The sequence below is a fragment of the Taudactylus pleione genome, unplaced genomic scaffold (assembly GCF_031769625.1).
Source record: "Taudactylus pleione unplaced genomic scaffold, aTauple2 ptg000731l, whole genome shotgun sequence".
NCBI classification, from domain to species: domain Eukaryota; kingdom Metazoa; phylum Chordata; class Amphibia; order Anura; family Myobatrachidae; genus Taudactylus; species Taudactylus pleione.
The window spans coordinates 381,016-405,138 of record NW_028285133.1 but is presented as its reverse complement, the minus strand read 5'-3'; the positions used below and the strand labels follow the sequence as shown (position 1 = coordinate 405,138).

At 46.0% G+C, this 24,123-nt stretch overlaps 1 protein-coding gene across 1 annotated transcript in view; it reads right to left on the bottom strand.

Moving 5' to 3' along the window:
* The window catches only part of WWP2 (WW domain containing E3 ubiquitin protein ligase 2), an 86,200-nt gene extending 62,531 nt beyond the window's left edge, over positions 1 to 23,669 (bottom strand). Inside the window, exons 1-4 of the mRNA XM_088457018.1 lie at positions 23,649 to 23,669; positions 20,453 to 20,524; positions 8,167 to 8,265; positions 7,698 to 7,755 (exon numbers count right to left, since the gene is read on the bottom strand). Coding sequence (XP_088313144.1) covers positions 7,698 to 7,755; positions 8,167 to 8,265; positions 20,453 to 20,513 — 218 coding nt within the window. The 5' untranslated portion in view covers positions 20,514 to 20,524; positions 23,649 to 23,669. The remainder of the gene's footprint in view (positions 1 to 7,697; positions 7,756 to 8,166; positions 8,266 to 20,452; positions 20,525 to 23,648) is intronic.
* Positions 23,670 to 24,123: the final 454 nt, after the last annotated feature.

Sequence of the window (24,123 nt, the reverse complement as noted above, 5' to 3'; positions counted from 1 at the left end):
AGAACTAGAGTCAAGTCCCACGGAACAACCGGGGAAACGAAGGGAGGCTGAATCCTCAACAGCCCCTGAAAAAAGGTCTTTATATCCGGTCTCAGAGCAATTTTATGTTGGAACCAGACTGAAAGAGCTGACACCTGTACCCTTAAAGAGGCCAGGCGTAGCCCTTTTTCCAGACCGCTATGAAGAAAATCAAGCACTCTGGATATCAGGAATTTATGTGGATCATACCCTTTCAGTTCACACCACTGAAAGAAAGTATGCCAAACCCTATAATATATACGGGCTGAGGATGGTTTCCGTGCCTTCAGCATCGTCCGTATAACAGACTCGGAAAACCCCTATTCCCTCAAGACGGAGGCCTCAAGAGCCATGCCGTCAAAGATAGCCGATGAAGATCCGGGTACCAGCAGGGACCCTGTAGCAACAGATCCGGTCTCAATGGCAGAGACCATGGAGTGTCTATGGAGAGAGACCGTAGATCTGTGAACCAGTGCCGTCTCAGCCACGCCAGAGCTATTAATATGACGGTGCTGCCCTCTTGTTTGATCTTTCTGACCACTCTGGGCAGAAGAGCAAACGGCGGGAACAGATAAACCAGCTTGTAATGCCACTTTACTGTCAGTGCGTCTACAAACTCGGCTCTCTGATCTCTTGTCCAGGATCTGTACCTGGGAACCTTGTTGTTTCTTCCTGATGCCATCAGATCTATTTCTGGTAGACCCCACCTGTCCACAAGGTTCCGAAAAACCTGTGGGTGTAGGGCCCATTCCCCTGCATTTATCTCTTGCCGACTGAAAAAATCGGCCTCCCAATTCAGGATTCCTGGAATGAACATGGCAGATATCACGGGCAGATGAGTCTCTGCCCATACCAGGATACTTGATACCTCTGCCAAGGCGGCCCAACTCCTCGTGCCCCCTTGATGATTTAGGCAGGCGACCGCGGTGCGATTGTCCGACTGTATCTGCACCGACCTGCCCTTTAAGATTTCCTGAGCCTGCACTAAAGCTTTGAATATAGCTCTTAGTTCCAGGATATTTATTGGTAGCCGGCTTTCCGTCACTGACCACTTTCCTTGGAAAGTGTGTGACCCCGTCATCTCCCCCCAACCCTGAAGACTGGCGTCGGTTTTGACTAATGTCCAATCTGACACCCAAAAGGTACGACCCTGCCTGAGATGCTTTGTCTGCAACCACCAGGTCAGGGACAACACCTCTGGAGAGAGATGCAGCAGCTGGGACCTGATCGTGCAATGATCCTTGTTCCAGCGAGACAGAATGAATTGCTGCAGTGGTCTGGAGTGGAGTGGAATTGAGCGTATTCCACCATCCTGAAGGTGGCCACCATCGACCCCAGGACCTGCATGGCTACTAGAACGGATATTTGCCTGTTGCGAAGCAACCTGCGTATACGTGATTGTAGAGCAAGGATCTTCCCCTCCGGCAGATATATTCTCTGCACCACGGAGTCCAATCTCGCTCCCAAATGACACATCTGTTGTACCGGACAGGGTGACGACTTTTGCCAGTTTATGATCCAGCTGTAACTGTACAGACATGATACTGTCAGCCTCAAATGATCCTGTAACTGCAGTGGGGACTGCCCCAGCAACAGGAGGTCGTCCAAGTAAGGCAAAATCCTGACGCCTTGGCGCCTGAGGCATGCCATCATCACTGCCATCACCTTGGTGAATACCCGAGGGGCTGTGGACAGGCCAAACGGCAGGGCCTGGAACTGAAAATGTTCCTCCCCTACCGCAAAACGAAGAAATTTTTGATGAGCCTGTGTGATTGGGATGTGAAGGTAGGCATCTTGTATGTCTAGGGACACCATATAGTCCCCCTGTTCCATTGCCAACACAATCGATCGCAATGTTTCCATCCTGAACCCGAGGGCTCGAACAAATTTGTTGAGCTCTCTCAGATTTAGAATAGGCCGGTATGACCCATTCGGTTTCAGAACCAAGAACAGACTGGAGTAAAACCCCTCTCGGAACTGGTTCTCTGGCACCGGAATCACTACTTCTGATGCTAGTAAGGCAAGAATAGCCTTCTGAAGGTCCAAAGCTCTTTCTGAACCCACCTGCGGGTTTACACAAAAGAACCTTTGAGGAGGAGTCCTCCAAAACGTCAGGGCGTACCCTCGGGATACAACTCCCCAAACCCAGGCATCCTCCGTCGTGAGATGCCAGGGCTCTGAGAACCGAAGCAGTCAGCCCCCTACCCTGGGATCCCCCACGGGGAGGCCCGTCCCATCAGGCCACTGGTTTATCCCGGACCCTAGATCCTGGACATTTGTTCTGCCAGGGCTTCCTGGGTCCTGCCTTTCTTGGTGGAAATCTTGCTGAGGGCTGACCTTTGGCCTTGCCCTGTGGCCGAAACCCCCGAAAAGACGCCCTCCTCAATTTAGACGAGGTTGCTGATGGTAAACCTGCCGTCTTTGAGGCTGCCATGGAGGATACAATTTTGTCCAGTTCTGGACCAAAGAGCACACCTCCTGTGAATGGAAGGAATTCTAGGGCCTTTTTGGACCCGACATCTGCCCTTCAATCCTTCAACCAGAGGATCCTACGTGCCACCACGGACTCAGCTGAAACTTTAGAGGAAAGGATCCCTGCATCCAAGGCGGCATCACCCAAATAAGAGGCCCCTTCTCTAATAAAGGAGATCATATCCAGTTGCTCCTTAGAGGCATCTGGTAAAGACTCCGTTAGAGTTTTGGCACACGCCTCAATAGCTCTTGCTACCCAGGCAGTGGCCATAGCTGGGCGTGTGGCCGTTCCTGCCAGCGAAAAAATTGATTTGAGACAAGACTCCAGTCTCCTATCCGTAGTTTCCTTCAGCGAAACTGCTGGGATTAGCAAAGTGGTACGTTTAATCAGCTGTGCCACATGCGCATCAACTGATGGTGGATTCTCCCACTTGGCACAGTCCTCTGCTGGAAAAGGATATAGAAGCGTCATTCTTTTAGAAGAATGGCTTATCTTATCCGGACTGACCCAGGCTTCCTCCGTAAGTTCTGATAAATGTTCAGATTTTGGGAATTCTGCCTTAACCACTTTTTGGCGCTTGAACAGGGGGGCTTTCCTAAGCGGAAGATTCCCTTCCTCGATATTTAACACCGATTTTACAGCCCTTATCAGAAAAGGGACATCGGCTACTGGGAAATGATCATCACCCTCCTCAGAGCTAGACTCCTGCGAAAAGTCCTGTGCATGTTCCTCCTCGGAAGAGGCACTCGAGTACTCACCCATGTAAGGCGGTACATGGCGCCTAGATTTAGGCTGCTTTGCTTGACAGCCTGAGGCTGAAAAACCCCTGAGGATGATGCCATAACCTTACCAGCACCAGGGTCCATCCAAGGCGGCCACATCATGGGCATAGGATGCATCTGCTGAGGCAAACCCCAAACCGGTGGTACCAGGGCAGCCAGCCGTTCCGCCACCTGAGCCATAACCTGAGAAAATGATGCCCAAGGAGGCTCAGGGCCTGAAACAGGCAAACTTAATTGGTGTGGTGGCTGTCTGAAACAGTTCCCACAAAGCCCATTTTGTAGAAAGTCCTGTGGGGACAAACCTGCCTTCCAGGCTACACAGGATATCAGCAACGGGGCTCCCACCACCTGACCCTCAGACTCCTTAGACATAACACTATGTCACTGGTTCTGAGAGTCTATGTGCTGCTTTCTACTCTCAACCCACACACACCTGTAGCAAGGGAAGGGGAGAGACAGTATACAGGAATTACAGTTCTTATACAGAAGAAACAGTATCCATAGACAACAATCACATGTCATGCATAAATACTCTGCGAGCCATATGCATATAAGCTCTCACTACCACAATCAGCCTCAGCTTAGGTAGGATAAAGCCCTGTAAAAACCTAGACCAGCAGTAGGCAAGGTATACAGGCAGACTGCCCAGCGTTCAGAGAGCAACTGACATACACTCTGGCTGCCCTATATGGAGGCTGGGAGGAACAATCCACAATCAGCTGCCAGAGGGCTGAACTAGCGTGTGTATTGGGGAGGGGCCGCCGGGGAAGCGTACCTCCCCTATGCTGCTTGGACCTGCCCGGTAAACTTACCTGGCCGCCGCCACAAGCCCCGGCTGGTCAGGAACATCAAATCCCAGCGGTCTAGGCTAGGAGAACAAGCCGTATGCCCCTGCCGTGGCTAGCGGTGCGGCGCCGGAGGAGGTAGTTGCAGCGCGTGGCCGGTGCGCCTCCAATCAGGCGCGAGGCTGCTTCCAGGACAGCTCAGACCACCCGCTGAGATAGAGAGTAAAACTCTCTTTTTTTTTTTTTTTTTGTACTCATCTGCAGGACTGCTCCAGCAGTCCCATTGTCTATGTGGTGAACACACCAAACAGGAAGTACTGGCTACCTGAGGCAGGAGATGGGGTATATGAGGAGGAAACCCGATGCAGAGAGCTCATTTGTATTAACTGTGTGGTGACCGGGATTCATACCCCAACGTAATGGCTGTGGACACCATGGACCCCGAAGAAGAAATCAGTGTTTGGTATACAAGTGGGATCTAGATTTCGAGTTTTACATAGCTGGTATTCAGGGTCCCTGGAGTGAACAAGGCAGAATACTCGGCCCTCCACTCTTTTAGGCCAGTTCTGGTCTGCTGGCCATCTGATTGGGTAACATTGTGAACAACAGACTTTAGCTGTGGGTGGGACAGTACGGAAAATCAGGAAGGTGAACCTGAGGGAGACATCTGACCTGGAAGTTGGTAAAACGAGCAAATTGCTTTCAATTTTTCCATTTACATTGTAATTTGTACAATGTCATTCTGATGTGCCAAAGATACTATGGCAAATGCGTTTAATACATTACTCTGCTTTTGATCCTGTATTAATAAAGGTTATAAAGAATTTACAAAAATGCTAGAACATATTCCAACCCTGAAGTATGTCTCTGGATAATCTTGTGTCAGTGCGAGACAGGACAAGTGAATGCGGAATCACAATAGATCAGAGGTCCTACATGGAGATCAGTGGGTCTGTTTTGGAGGAAGGTAGGTATTAGCATATAAGTAATGCTAGGCATACTGTATATCTGAATATTCTCACTCACAACTAGAAAAGCTTTAGCATTTTCTGAGCAAACATTCAGGTTTTATTTCAGTGAGTTATCGTTCCGATCTGATCCTAAGTGAATACAAACTAAAAATTGTGCACAATATCAGCTCGTCGTTTTGGAGAAATGTTGTGCAGCAGGTCAGAACCAATCATCCGATCCAATTGCTTTGGAACGATAAATCGGCCCCGGATGCTGCATTCACACTACAAGGATATCGGACCAAGCAGCTGAAAGTCGGCTGATGGGCCTGATTATTGCATAGTGTGTACATGGCTTAACTATTCAGAAAAAATGCATTCTTTTGTGACTACAACATTTAGGGACAAATTCAAATATCCTCGAAGTGAGGATTAGCTGCGATGCAGTGCCTGGGGATATTCAATTACAGCCCGCAGGCTGCACTTAGGGCCTAATTCAGAGATGTACACTAACCCAATGGTTAGCGCACATCTCCGATGGTGGGAGGACTGCGCATGTGCAGGAGGTGTACTGCGCATGTGCAGCACCCTGTCTGCAGGTTCGCTCGCAGAGCCTCACAGCTGCAGCCCTATTGATAGCCTGCGGCATTTAGGCAGTGGAATGGGGGGCGTTCCTGGGCAACGTTTTCGGAAACAGGGGGCGTCACAAATGTACGATGGTCACGACTGTTCCAATGGTGATCCCAGGCTGAGACCTCGGTCACAGCGCTGGGATCGCGCAGATGCAGCAATGAGGTGTCCGACATAATCTCCTTCTTCATTTGCATTTTAAATGGACAGAATTGCAGAGCTGTCTGTGTGCGGGGCTGAGCAATTCCGTCCATCTCTGAAACAGGCCCTTAATACAGATTTCTGTTCACCTACTCCTGAGGTTACCCACAGCCCAGGAACTTATCCCGGAATCTATGGGCTAACGTGCGTTACCGCAGATTTACTGCCCGTGGAAAAGGGCTCCTGACTATATAACTCCGGCCATTGAAGCTCGAGGCTACAAATGTCCCTCACGCGGTAATATACTGAGGATAATTGAATTCGGTCCATAATGTCCATGAATTCAAAATGACAGCTAATCCAAACCATACTATAAAGGGGCCTATCCATTAAAGACAAAAGATATTCCTTGAAAATTCCGGTGGCTGTACTGAACGATATCTGTCATGTACATGACAGATTTTGATGAACGATATCGCATGACATCATTCAGGGAGTGGATTTTTTTTTTTTCTCTCCAGCGCTCTGTAGCTGCTGCTAATATCATTTGTCGTTCACCGCATATAAACTGCACGATATTGCTAATATCATACAGCTATATGCGATAATTGACCAACATGTTGGAGAGATGATAGATGCGATTTATCGGCCGCGGGAGTGCACATCTGTCATTGTTCAGAGCCTATCCATTAGCAGATATAATGAACGATATATTGTTCAATCATTCATTTTATCTGCTAATGGATAGGGCCCTTAAGAAAGCACAAACAAGAGAACATTAAATCTGCTTGGATACTCTTCCCTCCCCTCTTTCTCTTTTCTCCTCCCCCTTTACCCCTTTTCTATGATTCTGTCTATTTCCTTCATTATTATTGAAGTCATTACAATATTTTCTTTGTTAATTCGTATACTGGTTGGAAAAAGAGAAAATTGTGGCGAAGTCCTGATCTCAAGACCACAAATGGAAATTATACGCTTAATTATTGGCTAGTGTTAATGGACCAAACTAATCATTATTCTTTAAGAAAAAGAATATATACGATCTAGAACTACTTCCCTATTATAACATATCCTATTCTATTTTTACTGATTCTATCCATACACGTACCTCATCTATGACTGTATATAAAAGACATTAAATACTATCTTTTACTTCTAATCTATTTTTATTATATGCTCAATAAACGAATTGGATTATAACCAATAGCGGATTTTTTGAATCAATATCTTTTACATTTTAAGGTTATTTACAATTATTTTCAAAATACCATTTATAGAATGCAAGTCTGATGTGTGAGCAGGTGTGTGCTAGGAATACTTTCCTTTCCTTAAAGTATTTTCACTCTCTGGGGTTCGTAATGTCCCCCATCCACAGCATATTCCGATAGCAGCAACTGAACACTCAGCATAATCCTCTATACGTGATAGAACTAGCGCAGCCTCTACAACCCCTCCTGTTAATCATTATTCTTGTATTGGACTATTGTTGAATTTTTCCTTTTTTTAATAATACAAGCTGTAACTTTTTGTTCATTCCATGATTGCCTTGATATTATGGATAGGATATACTTTTGGTATTACATTATATCTGCTGACTTCAACAACAAAAAACATTTTTTGAAAAAAAACAAAAAAACAATCTGCTTGGTTAGCTGAGGACTAGCAAGTCCAGGAAAGCAACAGCAACGTAAGCAAACAAAAACTTGGTCCGTTCATTCAGGTGCAATCCCAATGCGATCCTGAGGGCATACGTGACAGAAGCCAGCATCCACATTAGGCCCATTATTGCTGCGAGGGAGTCTTTATGATACAGAAATGTACGCAGGTCCTTACAATGTACTCACTGTAATACACAGATATATACAAAGCCACACGACGTACACTATAAAGGGAAATAAATGTAACTTTGTGCACAAACCTGACTTTGTCTAGAGCGAAGTGACCGTGTTCAAATATCATCTCACATTCTGCGGCTTCTGCAAAGTAAAACCAGACGCAGTCAGAGGCGACATCCAGAACACGTGGCAATGTACGGTGGCTGCCAGCAGTGTCGGACTGAGGCACGAAGGGCCCACCGGGGAATGCAGTGGTAGGGGCCCAGGCTTAAGGGGTGTGGTTATCCATCAGAGGGGGTGTGGCCAGTCACCCAAAATGCTTGGCTAATCAATAGGTGTAGATTGTACAGAAGGGAACCAATCACCTATATTGATCAGTGCTACTGCTCCACCAGATAACGGACCATCTAATAGAGTAACAATATATCATTTGAGGCCTGGAACCTGACACCTTGAAGAGGGGGTGGGCCCTTAAGCAGTGGGGCCCACAGGGGATTTCCCCTGTACCCCTGTGGGCCAGTCCAACCCTGTCTGCCAGTGTACAGAACTCACCTGCATCAGGAGTAGACCCTAGTTCCGGATGCGTCACATCACGGTTAGCGTTCCGGTTTCTCCTGCGTCTGTGCTCTGCCTGCAATGGGGCATTTTTCACTGGAAGACAGAGAAGGAGCATCGATCACAATGTACTGTACACCATATGCTACATGACTAAGTCATTCTATTCAATGTTCAAACAAATATACCAATCTATAAAAATATATTATAGACCTCTGCAAACAATGGGCCTGATTGAGACGTGGGCGCTATTTCGATGTTCACGCAGTTGAGCGATTATCGATGGACTGCGCATACGTGTTAGTCGCAAATCACACACGCGGCGATTTAATTGCGATCAAATGGGACTACAATGGTAGTGAGGATTTATTCGCTAGTGATAGACAGATCGGTGCCTTTTGTGGGCGGTAACAGGGAGTGGTGGAAAAAACGCAGGCTTCTTGTGACCCGTGTATCAGTTTACATCTGCGATCCTGTACGCAGAAAATACGATGCCAGCGTCTCAGCTCCCGCGGCCATTTTGTGCCACCATACGATTATTTAGATGGTCGATTATTAAAGTACTTGAGACCTCCGCTGCATGTTTGTAAGCAGTTACTTGCATCTGCGAAGCTGCAAGTTGGCACCATACATCTCCAGACGGCTGGAGCATTAGCATATTTACGCATGGCAGCGGCTATTGCTTTAGTGCCCACATCTGATTAAGGCCCAATATTCCTTACCTGTAGGTCACACAATCTGTTCTGTATAAAACGGTATATCCTGCATTTTGGAGGCGGAAGCTACATTCATTGTTAGAAACAGAGAGGGATGCTTTCTGTCCTGTGGAATACGGATGGGAACCTTGTGCTCCAGTACAATCCGCTGTGGCTGGATTCCCAGCTAGGAAACAACAGAAGCTGCATCATGTCGTCATTCCACAGTCAGGAAAGCGAGAGTCTTAGGGGTATATTTACTAAAGTGCGATGTTTAGAAGTGGAGATGTTGAACATCACAAAGGCTGGCGCCCCAGGTAACTAATATTTTGGGAAGGGGTGTAACGTCTGATAATCCGCCCCAAACTGAATGGTCTTATTTGAACTATTGTTTAACATCATGGTACTAATACTGATCCTTACATTAACTCAAATTATGCATTGAAACTTACCCCAAGATTTAACTCTAGACCTAAGTTTAAGTCTAGGGACTCGTTTTACTAGGTTTGTTTTGCTTTTAACATTATTGCCATTTTAAATTGCGGGGTTAAAACCGCAGACAATTGGTGACTTGTAAAAGTCACCAATTAATACATTTAGGGCCTAATTCAGCAGTGCGCACTAGATGTTTGGGAATCTGCACAGGCGCCAGATCCGTTCTGCGCGTGTGCAGAACGGGTCTGCGAGGCCGCACTTACACTGGCAGCAGACTGTCAGTGATTGACACTCTGCTGCCATTTGTGGGCAGGGAGAGGGCGACGATGCCCTCCGTTTCCTGAAATGGAGACGTGTTGCCGCCGTTGCAGGGGAGGGATGAAGCCAGGATCTTCGTTGGCTGACAGAGATTTCCCGGCCTCTTCCTCTAAACTGCAGCGGCCGGCTGCAGGACCCCATGGGTCACCACAGCCGGGCAATGGTACGCAGATTATCCGATGCTGCGTTGGACAACGCAGCTCGAGTAAGTAATGCACAGGGAGCATGATGCGTCCTGCTGCATTGCCATATCTCCAAGGATCGCAATTGCAATGCTGCCTGCGTGCACTACATCACATATATAGCCTGCGTGCACTACATCATATATCTATAGCCTGCGTGCACTACATCACATATACAGCCTGTGTGCATACACCATATCTATAGCCTGCGTACATACATCATATCTATAGCCTGCGTGCATACATCATATATCTATAGCCTGCGTGCATACATCATATATCTATAGCCTGCGTGCACTACATCACATATATAGCCTGCGTGCATACATCATATCTATAGCTTACGAGCATACATCATATATATAACCTGCATGCATACATCATATATCTATAGCCTGCGTGCATACATCATATATCTATAGCCTGCGTGCATACATCATATATCTATAGCCTGCGTGCACTACATTACATATATAGCCTGCGTGCATACATCATATAGCTATAGCTGCGAGCATACATCATATCTATAGGCTGCCTCCAGCTTTGCAATTACGATCCTTGCAGAATCAGGCCCTTAGTCCCCAGGTCAAACCTAGCTGAACGCTGCAATTATTCTGAATCCTCTTAAAACTGCTCCGATCCAACCTGTGCAAATTCTAAAAAACATAAGAATCCTCCCCACCTCAACCCAATAGCATAATTTTTACCAATGTATATTTACTCTTTTTGTACAATCGGCTTCTAGTAATTGTGTTTTGCAAATGGAAAATTGGGACTCACTAAAATGACTTTATGCTGGGTCCCTTCTTGCACAGGTCCCTTTAAAACTGAAAGCAAAACCAGTGGACACTTTTGTGGATTTAATCAATTACTTGCCCATGTTAGGCACAGGGCAACTGCACCTCAAATACAAGGCACCCTGTCACTGATCATCACCATGCCGTAATATATTTCCATACGCTACAAATACTGCATCAATTAACTTGGACCACGGCTGAAACTATTAGAAAAAAAATCAGATATGGGTTATGGGCAGTGGGCGAATTAAAAGTCGCCCTCGGGGCGTTCTGTTCCTTTATAAATGACATTATTTAGTCCATTATATTTTAAACAAAATAAAAAAAACAGTGAAATTGAAATGAATAACGCTGAAAATAAACAAATAATAATAATATTGAATGATCTGCCCAACCTTTTTGGCAACTGATTTAAGAATCTTTAATACATGTTGATCCCATGAATAAAAGATGGATACGTAAACTAGACCAACCCCAAACCTGCTCACCGCTGCAGCTCCGCTGGAAAAGGGCCACAGAATTATTTTTGATTGCACAAGGGAGCTGGGTTAGGACTGTATCATTCCAACTTTACTTACAGCATTATTGGCAGGGTACCCATTGCGATATACCGGACCTATGGAAGTACAGGGATAGGCGTGTGTCTTGTCATGCACACATCACTGTTTCTGTGTTACACGTATGAAGGAGCGGTGCGTGTGTATAGAAGTCTATACAGGGAGTTATGTATACAGATAATGCTATAGGTGAATAGTATGTGTATTATGAGTTGTGCTGGGGGGGGGGGGGGTGGGCTCACGTGGCTGTGAATGCCTCTTTCTCCGCTGGTCACACACACACAGAGCTCATTGTGCGTCCTGCTCTCCTCTTGTAATGACACTAATGACTTGGAGGAAGTTGCGTTGCCCGGAGCAGACTCTCCTGCTTTTACAAGGTGGATCAAATTGGGGAAATCAGCCCCCACCCCCTCATCCCCTCACACACACACCTCTCTGTTTCTGAAGTTAAATAAACACAGGCTGGAGAGAAGGGGGGTGGGCAAGACACAGAGGGGCATTCTGTCCCCACTCCCAAACACACAGCAATGCTCTGTAGCCGCTATATTGGTGCTGTTTGTGCAGCTCTTGCATAGAACGCAAGCCAATTATATTTTAATTTGGGAGGGGGGGCCCTACCAGCTATTGGGGGGAACAAAGCTTCCCTTTTCATGGCTCTGGTTAACCCCTTTGTGGCTGGGTAAAACAGGGATGTCAGCCTCCGCAGCCCACCTCAGCTGGGTGGCAAGACCTCACAAATCCCCCTAAAGCCTGGGAAATGGTGCCGAGTTTATGGAACGTGCAGCTCTACAACAAATCATGTCACGGCAATAACACAGCAGTTTGTACTGAGGACAACCAGCGAGACCCTAACTCGGAATACGCCCCAGATTGCACCCTTTCCTCATGCCTGGATATAGGTCTCAGAGTGAAGGAAACCCCTCCCCGAGAAAGCTTGTTATAAAGGTTACATCCTAGCTGTAAATGGGGAACTGCAAATACATTTTCCCTGCAGTCTTGTAACATTGGGGGAGATGTATGAAACCTTATAAAGTGGACAAGTTAAGTTGCCCATAGCAACCAACTTCTCCTCCTTAGAAAGTTTAATTCAACTCCCCATTATAACTCATCACTCTGCGGAACCCAATGTAACAAAATAAAAGCACTTAACCATGCAACCATTTATTCCCACATACAATGGCGCAGTGCGACTGGCCTAACTTCACCTATAAGTAATAATACGATTAATGGTCTACACGTTAACTAGCTGAAAGTTATAGTTCTACAGTGACCGATTAAATAGTGCTTGTCTATTTCTGCTCTAGAACGCGGTTCCTTTTTAACTGGGTCCACTGAGGATGTCCGTGTTTATTTGCCAACTGTGCCAATCATGTATTGTTATATAAAGGACAATGACAGCTTTCATATTCAAGGTAATCAAGTCTCAGTTATCATGGAAGGATTGTGCATCAGTCAAACTATAGAACCAGTTTTCCAATAGGGATTCCATATATCTGATCAGAAACACCATTCACCCATGTGACAGGACACTTACACCATCCATTAAATGCCACAGGAGAATAGATTCGCACATAAGGGGAGATGTATCAAAACTTCTAAATAGAGGACACATGAAGAAGTTGCCTATAGCAACCAATTTTTAGAATGTACTATGTAAACGAGAGTTGAAGATGATTGGCTGATAGAGTCAACTTTTCCATTTGTCCTCTGAAGAAAGTTGGATACATCTCCCACCGTATTCTGATCATCCAAGTGAGACAACTGCCTGGACTGTAACAAGGAAACTTCACAGGATGTTCCAAGGGTAATAAGTATATAGAGAAGATGGGAGTCCTCATATGAGCATAGCATGTGCTTCTGTGCAAGGTCCGGAATTAGCCCTCCTGATTATCTCTCACTGATTACTGCTCTGTGAAACAGTGAAATGAGTTCAGCATTTAGAAGTTTGCACCGGGGCCCAGAAATATGCAGAAAGTTAGTCTAACTGGAGACGAGTGAATTATCGGTAACAATCTTTCAGTTAGTACAGAAGGCAGAGAATAGAAATGACAGAAAATATGAATACTCCCTGTGGAGAAGTCATTATCGCCCCTGCCAAGCCACAGCGACAGCCTGAAAGATATATAACCCCAGGACCAGGAATGTTACATGAGCCAGTGAAATAATGTTTGTCCCTAGCTGACTCCCTACAGTAACCTCAGGCTGCCTGGAGAGGGCCAGCACAAGTCAGTATTGTGTGTCTCTGCATAGAAGGGCGATACAATATGCAGCTTCATCGTGAACAAAAAGAGCAGTGTGCCAGCCAGCGTTTAAGCCTACATATGCATCCGCATTCATGTTTTCCAGGGTGTCAACATGTAATTCTAATACGTGTCAGACTGTCGGCCCACCCTATTGTGAGCTACATGATCCACGGAGGCACACTGGAAAACTGGGGATCTGTGACCTAGGTAATCATTGCAGAATACCAGGACAAAACAATCGACTTCCAGACTGCATGGCTTTGCATAGGGGACAACATGGCTCCGATGGTCATTTAGGGTTTCCTCCCTGTGCAGGTTGTCTCTAACATTTATTCTACTGTGGTTAGCACAGACGGTGTAATGGTTAGCATTACTGCCTCACAGCACTGAGGTCATGGGTTCGATTAACACCACGGCCCTACCTGTGTGGAGTTTGTATATTCTCCCTGTGCTTGCGTGGGTTTCCTCCGGGTGCTCCGGTTTCCTCCCACACTCCAAAAATATACTGGTAGGTTAATTGGCTCCCAACATGTGATAGGGAATATAGATTGTAAGCTCCACTGTGGCAGGGACTGATGTGAATAGCCAAATACTCTCTATAAAGCGCTGCGGAATATGTGTGTGCTATATAAATAACTGGTAATACTGTGGTTCTCAGCTTCAGATTGGGACACTAAAGGCCCACCTAGTATTTTAGTATAATGTATTCAAACAGTATTGTATTTTTATCAGTAGAATGGGCCAACCAGTGTAGAATAAGCATTCTCGGAAATGGCCCATCGCAGCTGTATACTTCTGGTGTCATCTGGCCTATGCTTGTAATAATTCCTCCTATTTACTACCAGGGTATGGAGCGGCCGCCTGCTGCAATTACTAAGCGGCAATAGGTCGGGGCAACCCCTGTATCTATTTAAACCTACCTCCTATGTGCTTCCTGTAGAACAATGGGCACGGGTTTCCACTGCCTTGTTGACAGTCTGTGGTTTTAACTGTATTTCAGTCCCCCATGTGTGCACAGTGTAAGGGGAGGGTCAGCAGCCTGCCAACAGCCCTGGTACACCATGACACTGCGTGCAAATGATTAACTTCCACCAGGAACAGCAATAAGAAATCCAGATTTGGGTCATTGGGTGAATGTGAACCCAAGCGGGAAATGTGTTGGAAAGAAGCAATAAACAAAATTTTAAAGGTGCCTGCACGCTGTCAGATATTTTGTACGATTTGCCGATTTCGACGCATCGGAACGACAAATCGTGCAAAATATGTGCAAATCTTGAGTGTCCACTCACAATTACGATGCGCGTATCCGGGGCTCGTACATCGCATCTTAAGATCTTCCCTCCTGCAGGTAAGATCTGGCAATGATGATGCACTGGAAATAGTTCAGGACGCACGATAGGTCGTTAGTAGATCGTTTGTCAAAATGAACACTTTATGCACGATATCGTTAGTCCAGGACTGCCAGGGAGGTGCCGAGGAGATCAAGGGAAATCACTAACGGCATTGCATCATTTGCGAGTCGTTCAGTGTGTGGGCACCTTTAGATTTATTTTATTATTATTTATAAAAACAAAATTAGAATTTTGCATCATTAACAAATATCTATATGACCTAACTTGGAGGCGTCAGATGGTCTAACATACAGCGAAACTGCTGACATTACTACAGAGCATATATTTGCCTCTCACTGAAGGGAAACATGGACTCCAACAAGGCAGCTCTCACCAAGATACCTATATAAAATCAAATATTCAGAGAATATACAATAACGAAGGCAGTAACTAGATTTAATTACTGAATTTAATAAAGAATAAAAACCTCATTACAAGCACGGCACAACAAGGTGTGGTATATTACGAAGAAATTAAAAAGGGCCTGATACGAGTCGCGCACACTGCCGATGTCGGACAAGGTGGATTTATTTTTATCCTTTAGCGCACGTGTCTATGTCGCACTGCGCATGTGTACTGATAGCGTACGGAGCCAGCTCTGCGATTGAGGTGCACGGTCTCAGAAATCTGTTGAAAATGTATTAGGCGTTCCTGGGCGGTGGCGTAGCGCACACACGGCGATGGACCGTCTTATGGGAGTGTCGCTGAAAATGGTTGCATATACAGACGCTCAACCACTCACATGGGATGCTATATGAAACTGCCCCTGTCATAGGGTGCGACCGACGCTCCAACCAGTATTTCAGCGCCCTACGGACGCGGACAGTGGGAGTCTCAGTCCTAGCGTATTTAAATGTACATCTGGTATGTGTCTTGTAGTAGCATTTGCATAAAGTCACATGTGGGCGACTGGCAAGAGACGTAGATACATCTGTGTTCCACTCGCAATCAGCCCAAAATGTCATCATTCATTAGGTCGACATGAGAATGTCCATAAGGTTGTAATGACGACATTAATCGTTTCTACACTAATGTATATCGACATTATTGATTTGTTGACGTCTTTATAGTATAATTCTATCCCTATACCGGAATGTCAACATTACGACCGTGTCAGCATTTTGCAGGTGTCCACATTTTGTAATGTTCACCCCACGCTTTATTTCTTACACGATCCGCCCGGCAAAATCAGGGGGATGCCCGGCAACGTGACATGGCCGATAGTCACGCTGCTAAAGGTTAATTAGTGAGTGGAAGTGTGAGTTGGTGGGTACATTCACAACCAGATGGGGTCAGCTTTGTAGAATAGCCAGCAGACTGCAGTGTTCGGGTGGTCCACAACACAAAATTCCCCTTCCGCAGCCAAAAGTCAGGCTGTACTGATATTTCATATAGCAGCGCAACTTATTGGTGACATCACAGTGCCGTCAGACTTCAGGGCAGAAAAGATCCCTCCCCCAGTATAAAAGGAAAAGCGTGGTTGCCGGTGGGTCGGGAACAGTCACCGCAGAACATTGAGGGGAGTGGACGGCCTGCATCCCACTCTTCGTGTTTCAATGGCCACGCGTTGTTTCTTACTGGCCCTTCTGTATAGCCAGCAAGTAGGACAGTATCTGGGCTGGCGGTCAGTCCAGCCAGCAAGTGTGGCAGGCTATGCTTCCAAAAAGCAAGTGGGGCAGTATCTGGGCACTGTTAAAAAATGTCTGTGTCTCCAAAATGCAATTGGGCAGTATCATCAAAACTAGAGTCCTACAAAAATCTAGCTACAAAACAAATAATACATAATATACAACAACTGAGCTCAAAGAATCCTTTCCAAATTTAGCAAAACTAGCTGTTGTTGGACGGACGGTGCCTGCAAGCACAGCTACACCCGACGGTGCCTGCAAGCACAGCTACACCCGACGGTGCCTGCAAGCACAGCTACACCCGACGGTGCCTGCAAGCACAGCTACACCCGACGGTGCCTGCAAGCACAGCTACACCCGACGGTGCCTGCAAGCACAGCTACACCCGACGGTGCCTGCAAGCACAGCTACACCCGACGGTGCCTGCAAGCACAGCTACACCCGACGGTGCCTGCAAGCACAGCTACACGTGAAAGGATTTTCTACTCTAGAATTAATTAAAACCTGTTTAAGGAATGGCATGAAGTAGAGCACACTAAATAATCTGATTCTGATTTCACTAGAGTAGGGGTGGGCAATAAGCGATCCCCCCCAGCTGTTGTAGAACTACACATTGCAGCCTGCCCTGCTACAGTTTTGCTATTTGGCCATACTAAAACTGTTGCAAGGCATGCTGGAATGTGTAGTTCTACAATAGCTGGAGGGACGCTTATTTCCCACCCCTACACTAGAGCGACCAGATCCTACAGACTTTGATTAAGAGAATTGCAAAGCCCCTGCCCCCCCCTGCTAATTTTCTATGGAGAACACTGGACTATGACTCAGTTGTATACAAGAGCCTCAAGACTGCAGCACAGCTTTGAATGGTAGCCACCAGACTGAACCTGAACTCTAAACACTAGCCACCATACCGAACACAGCTTTGAACACTAGCAACCAACCTGAAGCTCCGCTTTGAACACTAGCCACCATACTGAAGCACAGCTTTGAACATTAGCCACCAGCCTAAAGCTTAGCTTTGAACACTAGACACCAGATTAAAGCTCAGCTTTGAACACTAGCCATTAGATTGAATCTTCTATTTGAACATTAGCCATCAGACTGAAGATCATATTTGAACACTAGCAACCAACCTGAAGCTCAGCTTTGAAAACTAGCAAACAACCTGATGCTCAGCTTTGAACACTAGGCACCAGACTGAAGCTCCGCTTTGAACACTAGCAACCAACCTGAAGCTCAGCTTTGAACACTAGCAACCAACCTGAAGCTCAGCTTTGAACACTAGCAACCAACCTGAAGCTCAGCTTTGAACCCTAGCAACCAACCTGAAGCTCATCATTGAACACTAGCAACCATCTTTGAACACTAACAACCAACCTGATGCTCAGCTTTGAACACTAGCAACCAACCTGATGCTCCGCTTTGAACACTAGCCACCAGACTACAGCTCCGCTTTGAACACTAGCCACCAGCCTGCAGCTCCGCTTTGAACACTAGGCACCAGCCTGCAGCTCATCTTTGCACACTAGGCACCAGCCTGCAGCTCATCTTTGCACACTAGGCACCAGCCTGCAGCTCAGCTTTGCACACTAGGCACCAGCCTGCAGCTCAGCTTTGCACACTAGGCACCAGCCTGCAGCTCAGCTTTGAACACTAGGCACCAGCTTGCAGCTCAGCTTTGAACACTAGGCACCAGCTTGCAGCTCAGCTTTGAACACTAGGCACCAGCCTGCAGCTCAGCTTTGAACACTAGGCACCAGCCTGCAGCTCAGCTTTGAACACTAGGCACCAGCCTGCAGCTCAGCTTTGAACACTATTTACCAGACTGGGGCCCAGTTAGCCAACAGCATTTTAGCTAAGCCTTCTAGACTAGCAATCAGAATGGTTTCAGTTTAGTATCTTGACCACCAGAATAGACACAGCGAAATGAGTGTAGTGAAGGGCACAAAAGAGAGCCTCAAATAGTATTTGATACAGTGGAGCAAAAGTGATAACATTGCACTGGAACCTCTAGGTACGCCAATTTACAAAATGTCATACTGGATCACCATAAGTAGCGTAAAGCAAAGAAGAACAAGTCAGGTCTAAGCTGGCCCTCATATCTAGGCATGTTTTGCTGGCATTGATTGTGAAATAGTAAATATGTTCCATGATTGAAAGTAAGTCACATTACGCTTAGGGATAAAGTGCAAACAGTACTGGTCAGAGACATCTGCTGTAACTGGACTGTACAGACAATATCATTCCACCATTGATAAAAACGCTTATGTTAGAGTGAACGTGAGACTCACATAGTGGAGACAGTCACTTTGTGAACTCAATTAAACAACTTAACTCTCATTAGGAATCCCACTGTAACAGCCGTCCCCACCTGCGGGCCGCAGTGTCTAGCCATTGAGGGGAGTACCGGTAAAATAATTACCAGTAAGTGAATAGATACAGTGCGCATGCACACGGCATCTATTCACACTGCAGGGATGGCTTGCTGGCAGCAGAGCATCTCTGTGAATGCTGGGCACGCCCCCTACAGTGATGAGAAACGGAACACGCCTCAAGGACATGCCCCCTTTTTGGGCGCGCTAAAGTGCCTTGTCTGCTCTAGCGTGAAGACTAAAGGTGTACATAATAAAGTGCCCACCTAATGTATGTTATTAAGCACAGTTGATACTAATTTTAGTGGCCCCCAATTCATGTTTCCCTAGTGCAGTGTTGGCTAACCTTGACACTCCAGCTGTTGTGGAACTATATATCCCAGCATGCCCTGCCACAGTTTTAGCATGCCCTAATAGCAAAACTGTAGCAGTGCATGCTGGGTTATGTAATTCCATAACAGCTGGAGTGTCAAGGTTAGCCAACACTGCCCTAGTGGATCACCAGTGAGCAGTCAGAAGTACTCTCTGCAAGTTGTTACCAACAGCGCCATCTGCATACGGATCTAATAGTAATTATGGTCTCTATTCACCGCTTCCAGCAGAACGGCATTGCAAATTTAGTATTCAACTCGCTGTGAGATGCAGCGGTGGCTACAAAATACTGGAGTAAGTCAACGTTGCTCCGGAGCTGGGATAGCTGATCCACAAATCTGCTGTCCCCGTGAGCTAGTTCAATAGCAGTGAAACTTTACACTGCTGGGCCTGACCAGGGCGCACGTGTGAAATGAGTTACCTGACGGGCAATGGATGAATCAGAGATCATCCCTTTTCACAACCTAGGCCCCCTTCCCATAAGAAGGAGCAGGGGTACAGGAACTGTCGCCAGCTGAAGATAGATTTAGTTCTCGCAGTCAAGTTCCTAAAATGTAGTATTTTCAGAGCTTGATGAATTTAGGACCCCATGTTATTGTATGGGGACAGCAGGCCTCATCGGGACTGAAAGGTTAGCATGAGATAGCCATGATATCGCCTGCAATACCTTTATAATTAATGGCCCTACTACGTACTTACTTTCTATTATGTAGAAAATAAGGGCTAAGGAATAGGCCCCTATATGAGCTGCCGTTAGATTTAGGTTGCATTCATCACTATTAGCTGTAAGCTGATGGTGATTAAAAGAGGCATCATGTTGTTGTCCCTATAAATGTTACAGACGTTAAGTATAGTGCACATATTTATACCCGGGATAACTGGAGGAGGTGCTTAGACTGATGTTGTTACAAATGGGGTTTAACGCCCCTCTGGAGGTGCAGCTGAACATATCTCAGGCACAGCGAGTGCACCTGCGGCTCTGCCCTCCTCCCCGAGCACAAGACTGCAAACGTTCATTGGCACAAACATGGAAACCTGTATTTATGGTTAGCCTACTTTTCCTGGCTTATAGATAAAAACTAAAAATTAATGTTTGCTCCAATTTGTTATTAAAGTGCTAAAAACTTCAAGGAAAAACAACATAAACCTTGTTTAGATAAATTAATAAAAATGTAGTATTCAAAATGATTTTAGTTGCTGGGTGTTTTCTTTAAATATAATCAGCCTGACGTATGTTGCAGTTATGTTGAATGCACCCCTATTATTATTAGTTTACATCATTTATTCTCTTACCTTTAAGATTAAGGAGTAATTTCTGACCATCATTCACTTGACCTGAGCCTGCAGATGCCATGATGTGAGTCCCTGCAACACAAACACATTGGATGTATGAATTTCATTTCACATAAAGGAGCATTTTCATCCTGCACCAGCATGACAGGGGCCTCATAGCACTACTCTGTGCCGCAGGGGTTCCTGCTCCTTCCACTACATAACGCTTACCTGCTTCCATTACTATTCTCACATCACTGACCCTATCACATGCAGCCCTGTCCTCACTGACACATCATCTCCTGACATACTCTGTGCTGCTGGGGACCCTGCTCGTCCAACTATAAAACTCTCAGTCTGTGGCTTCCTGATGCCTCCATTCCCCTCCTCATATCCTGTCACTGCCCCCATCACATGCAGCCCTGTCCTCACTAAACACATCACTGATATACTCTGTGCTGCTGGGGGACCCTGCTCGTCCATCTATAATCCTGTCACTGTCCCCGTCACAGGCAGCCCTGTCCTCACTAACACATCAATATATCTGTGCTGCTGGGGGACCCTGTTCCTCCCACCAATGACGTGCGGTGAGGTCAATGGCTGGGGAGGCACACAAGGAGATGGGTCCAAGTGCTGAGCTGTTGCTGCCTCATCTCTTGTCTCCCTGCAGTGCCAGGGAGCTCCACAAAGCTGGTGAGTGTTAACTATAAAAATGATTACAATAAACAAAGAAGATGTTTATAAATGTTAAATATATTCTTTCCATTATTCTAATCATATTTATATCAAATCTCAGGAGTATGACAGGGGAGGCTCTGCCTCCCCTACCTCCCACTATACTACGCTCAGTCTGTAGCTTCCTGCTGCCTCCATTCCCCTCCTCACATCCTGTCACTGCCCACGTCACACGCAGCCCTGTCCTCACTAACACATCACTCATGTCCTTATATACTCTGTGCTGCTGGGGACCCTGTTCCTCCCCTATATAACTCTCAGTCTGTGGCTTTCTGCTGCCTCCATTCCCCTCCTCAGATCCTGCCACTGCCCACATCACATGCAGCCCTGTCCTCACTAACACATCACTCATCTCCTGATATACTCTGTGCTTCTGGGGACCCTGTTCCTCCCCTATATAACTCTCAGTCTGTGGCTTCCTGCTGCCTCCATTCCCCTCCTCACATCCTGTCACTGCCCACGTTGCATGCAGCCCTGTCCACGCTAACACATTACTGATCTATTTGTGCTGCTGGGGACGCTGTTCCTTCTAATATGCAATTCTCAATCTGTGGCTTCCTGCACCAGTCTGACAGTAGCCGCTCATCACTATTCTGCTCTTTTAGCCAGTTATGTCCTTTCAGTCGCAAGCAGAGATACAACTTAATTGTGCCTGCATTGCTCACAGCCGCGTACGCTTGGCTCCGGAGCTGGCGCAGAGTGAAAACACGCAAACGGACCTAAATCAGCTTCGAAGCGTTTCACCTGTTTATAGCAGGATCTCCCAATTCCCATATTGCTTTGGCACTTTGAAGCTGCATGAGCTTATATACTGTAAGTGTAAGGAGCAGCAGTCCAGTAGCAGCGGTCCAATAACACGATGGAAATTAGCTCACAATTCAAAATGTATATAATACCAACATCCCTTATCTGAGGCACTTCACTGTTACAGTACTGCACGACTCCACGCACAGTTGGGACACTGCTGCTCCTAAAGGAGATCAACTTGATGGATTTATAGTGCTCAACCTCACTGTACCTATTTGATGTGCAGATTTATTATTTAGCACAAGTTATTTATATAGCACACATATATTACACAGCGCATAACAGAGAATATTTAGTCATTCAAGTCAGTCCCTGCCCCTGTGGCGCTTACATTCCCTGCCACATGTACTTTCTGTTAGAAACCAATTAACCTACCAGTATGTTTTTGAATTGTGGGAGGAAACGGAAGCACCTGGGGACAACTCAGGTAAATAATGGGAGAACATATAAACTCCACAGTTAGGGCCTTGGTGGGAATCGAACCCAAAACCTCAGTGCTGTGAGGAGGTAATGGTAATCGCTATTTCATCCATGCTAAGTATTATTATTACCTCGAGAAGTATATTCATATCGTAAAGTGCAATTTAATGTTTCATCCGCTTGGACCTTATCCCTTGTTAACGTGAACCTTTCCTTTTTTACAATTGTACTGCTCAATTCACCTATACAATGCAGGAAAGTAATGGAAAACCTAGGGGCATATTTACTAAAAGTCAGATTTTTCAAAGGCACTGATGACCGGTGGCTTTAACCAATGTTTTTCAAATGGCAATAGTAATTAATGCTAAATCACGCTTGTTTAGTATTACTATTGCCATTTGAAAAACATCAGTGAAGGTTTGAAAGTCCAACATTTAGTAAATCTGGTCCCCTAGACTGCCTTTATTTCAAGTGTCATACAATTTCATTCCTCGATTTTAAACACACTGGTCCACATACACACAATTATTTACAAGCTGTACATTAGGCACCTAGACAGAGCAGCTAAAGTAGATATGTGGAAAGTAGCGTATAAGCCCTCCTGCAATAAGTTATTAATACTGGTCCTGCTCCATTATTAAACAGCGTTACCCCAGTCCATGTTTAAGTATAGTCCCTAAATATGCATTATTTTCTTTGTACCGGATTATAGCCTAATTTCCCATTAGAAAATCAAAATATTATTTTACCAATTCCTGCAGCTGATAGGTCATAGCTCTCTGCCATTCCACAGAGGTAGGCCCATCACCCTGAGCACAGGATAGAAGCTACACAAAATATAACAATTCTAAGCAAAGTAATACAGGAAAGAGTAAATACGGGCATAACAGCAGCATTTGTGGCACTACCACACTTTGCCATCACTTTGTACAAGACCCCCATTGTCTCCGGGATGATGATTTCCAGGGAACCAAAGACCAGGGATTGTTCCTGTGAATCAGGGCAGCTGGCAGCCCAATTATTCAGTAACCATCCCCCCCATAGCCCACATCACCCCCTTTATGTGTCTTCACATCCCAGCACACCCACCAATACAGCTCATCATAAATCAACCTGTGGCTACCCTCCTCCTGTGTAACCACAAGCCCCAGCGTGCCCTTTGCTAACAGGACATGCTGAGACATGTAGTACCACAGCAGCTAGGGAGCCCCACAGTCCTCTATATCAGCTCTCTGTGTAAATGTATAAGATTCACCCCCTCTCTGAGCTGCATTTAATCCTCATGCCAACCTGCGTATGGACCCCCCCCCCCCCCCAATTCTGTGTTGACATTACCTGTCTTCTGCACTTCCGCCTCCTGCACTTTCGTTCACGTGACCATAGGGTTTGTCAGCTGACCCGGAAGAGAGTCTATCCTTGCCCCGGAAATAGAGTCCCCAGGTGACCGCCCTGCGGCGCCATATTGCGTGGGGCAGGCGATGATACCAGCCAGGCTGGATGAGTTTACCAAAAGGACATTAGCATAACCCTGTTTCTGTTACTTTGTGCCATGCTTAGTACTTGTGCAGCCCAATCACGAGTCCCTCAGGATCATGACATTGTCCATATATACCACAGCTCTGCTAATCTGTCTGAATCTAATAATATAAAAGCTCATCTAACGCCATTTGTTTTTCAGGTACAGTATGTTGCAAATAAAAAGAAAAAAATTATATAGATAGGTATATAAC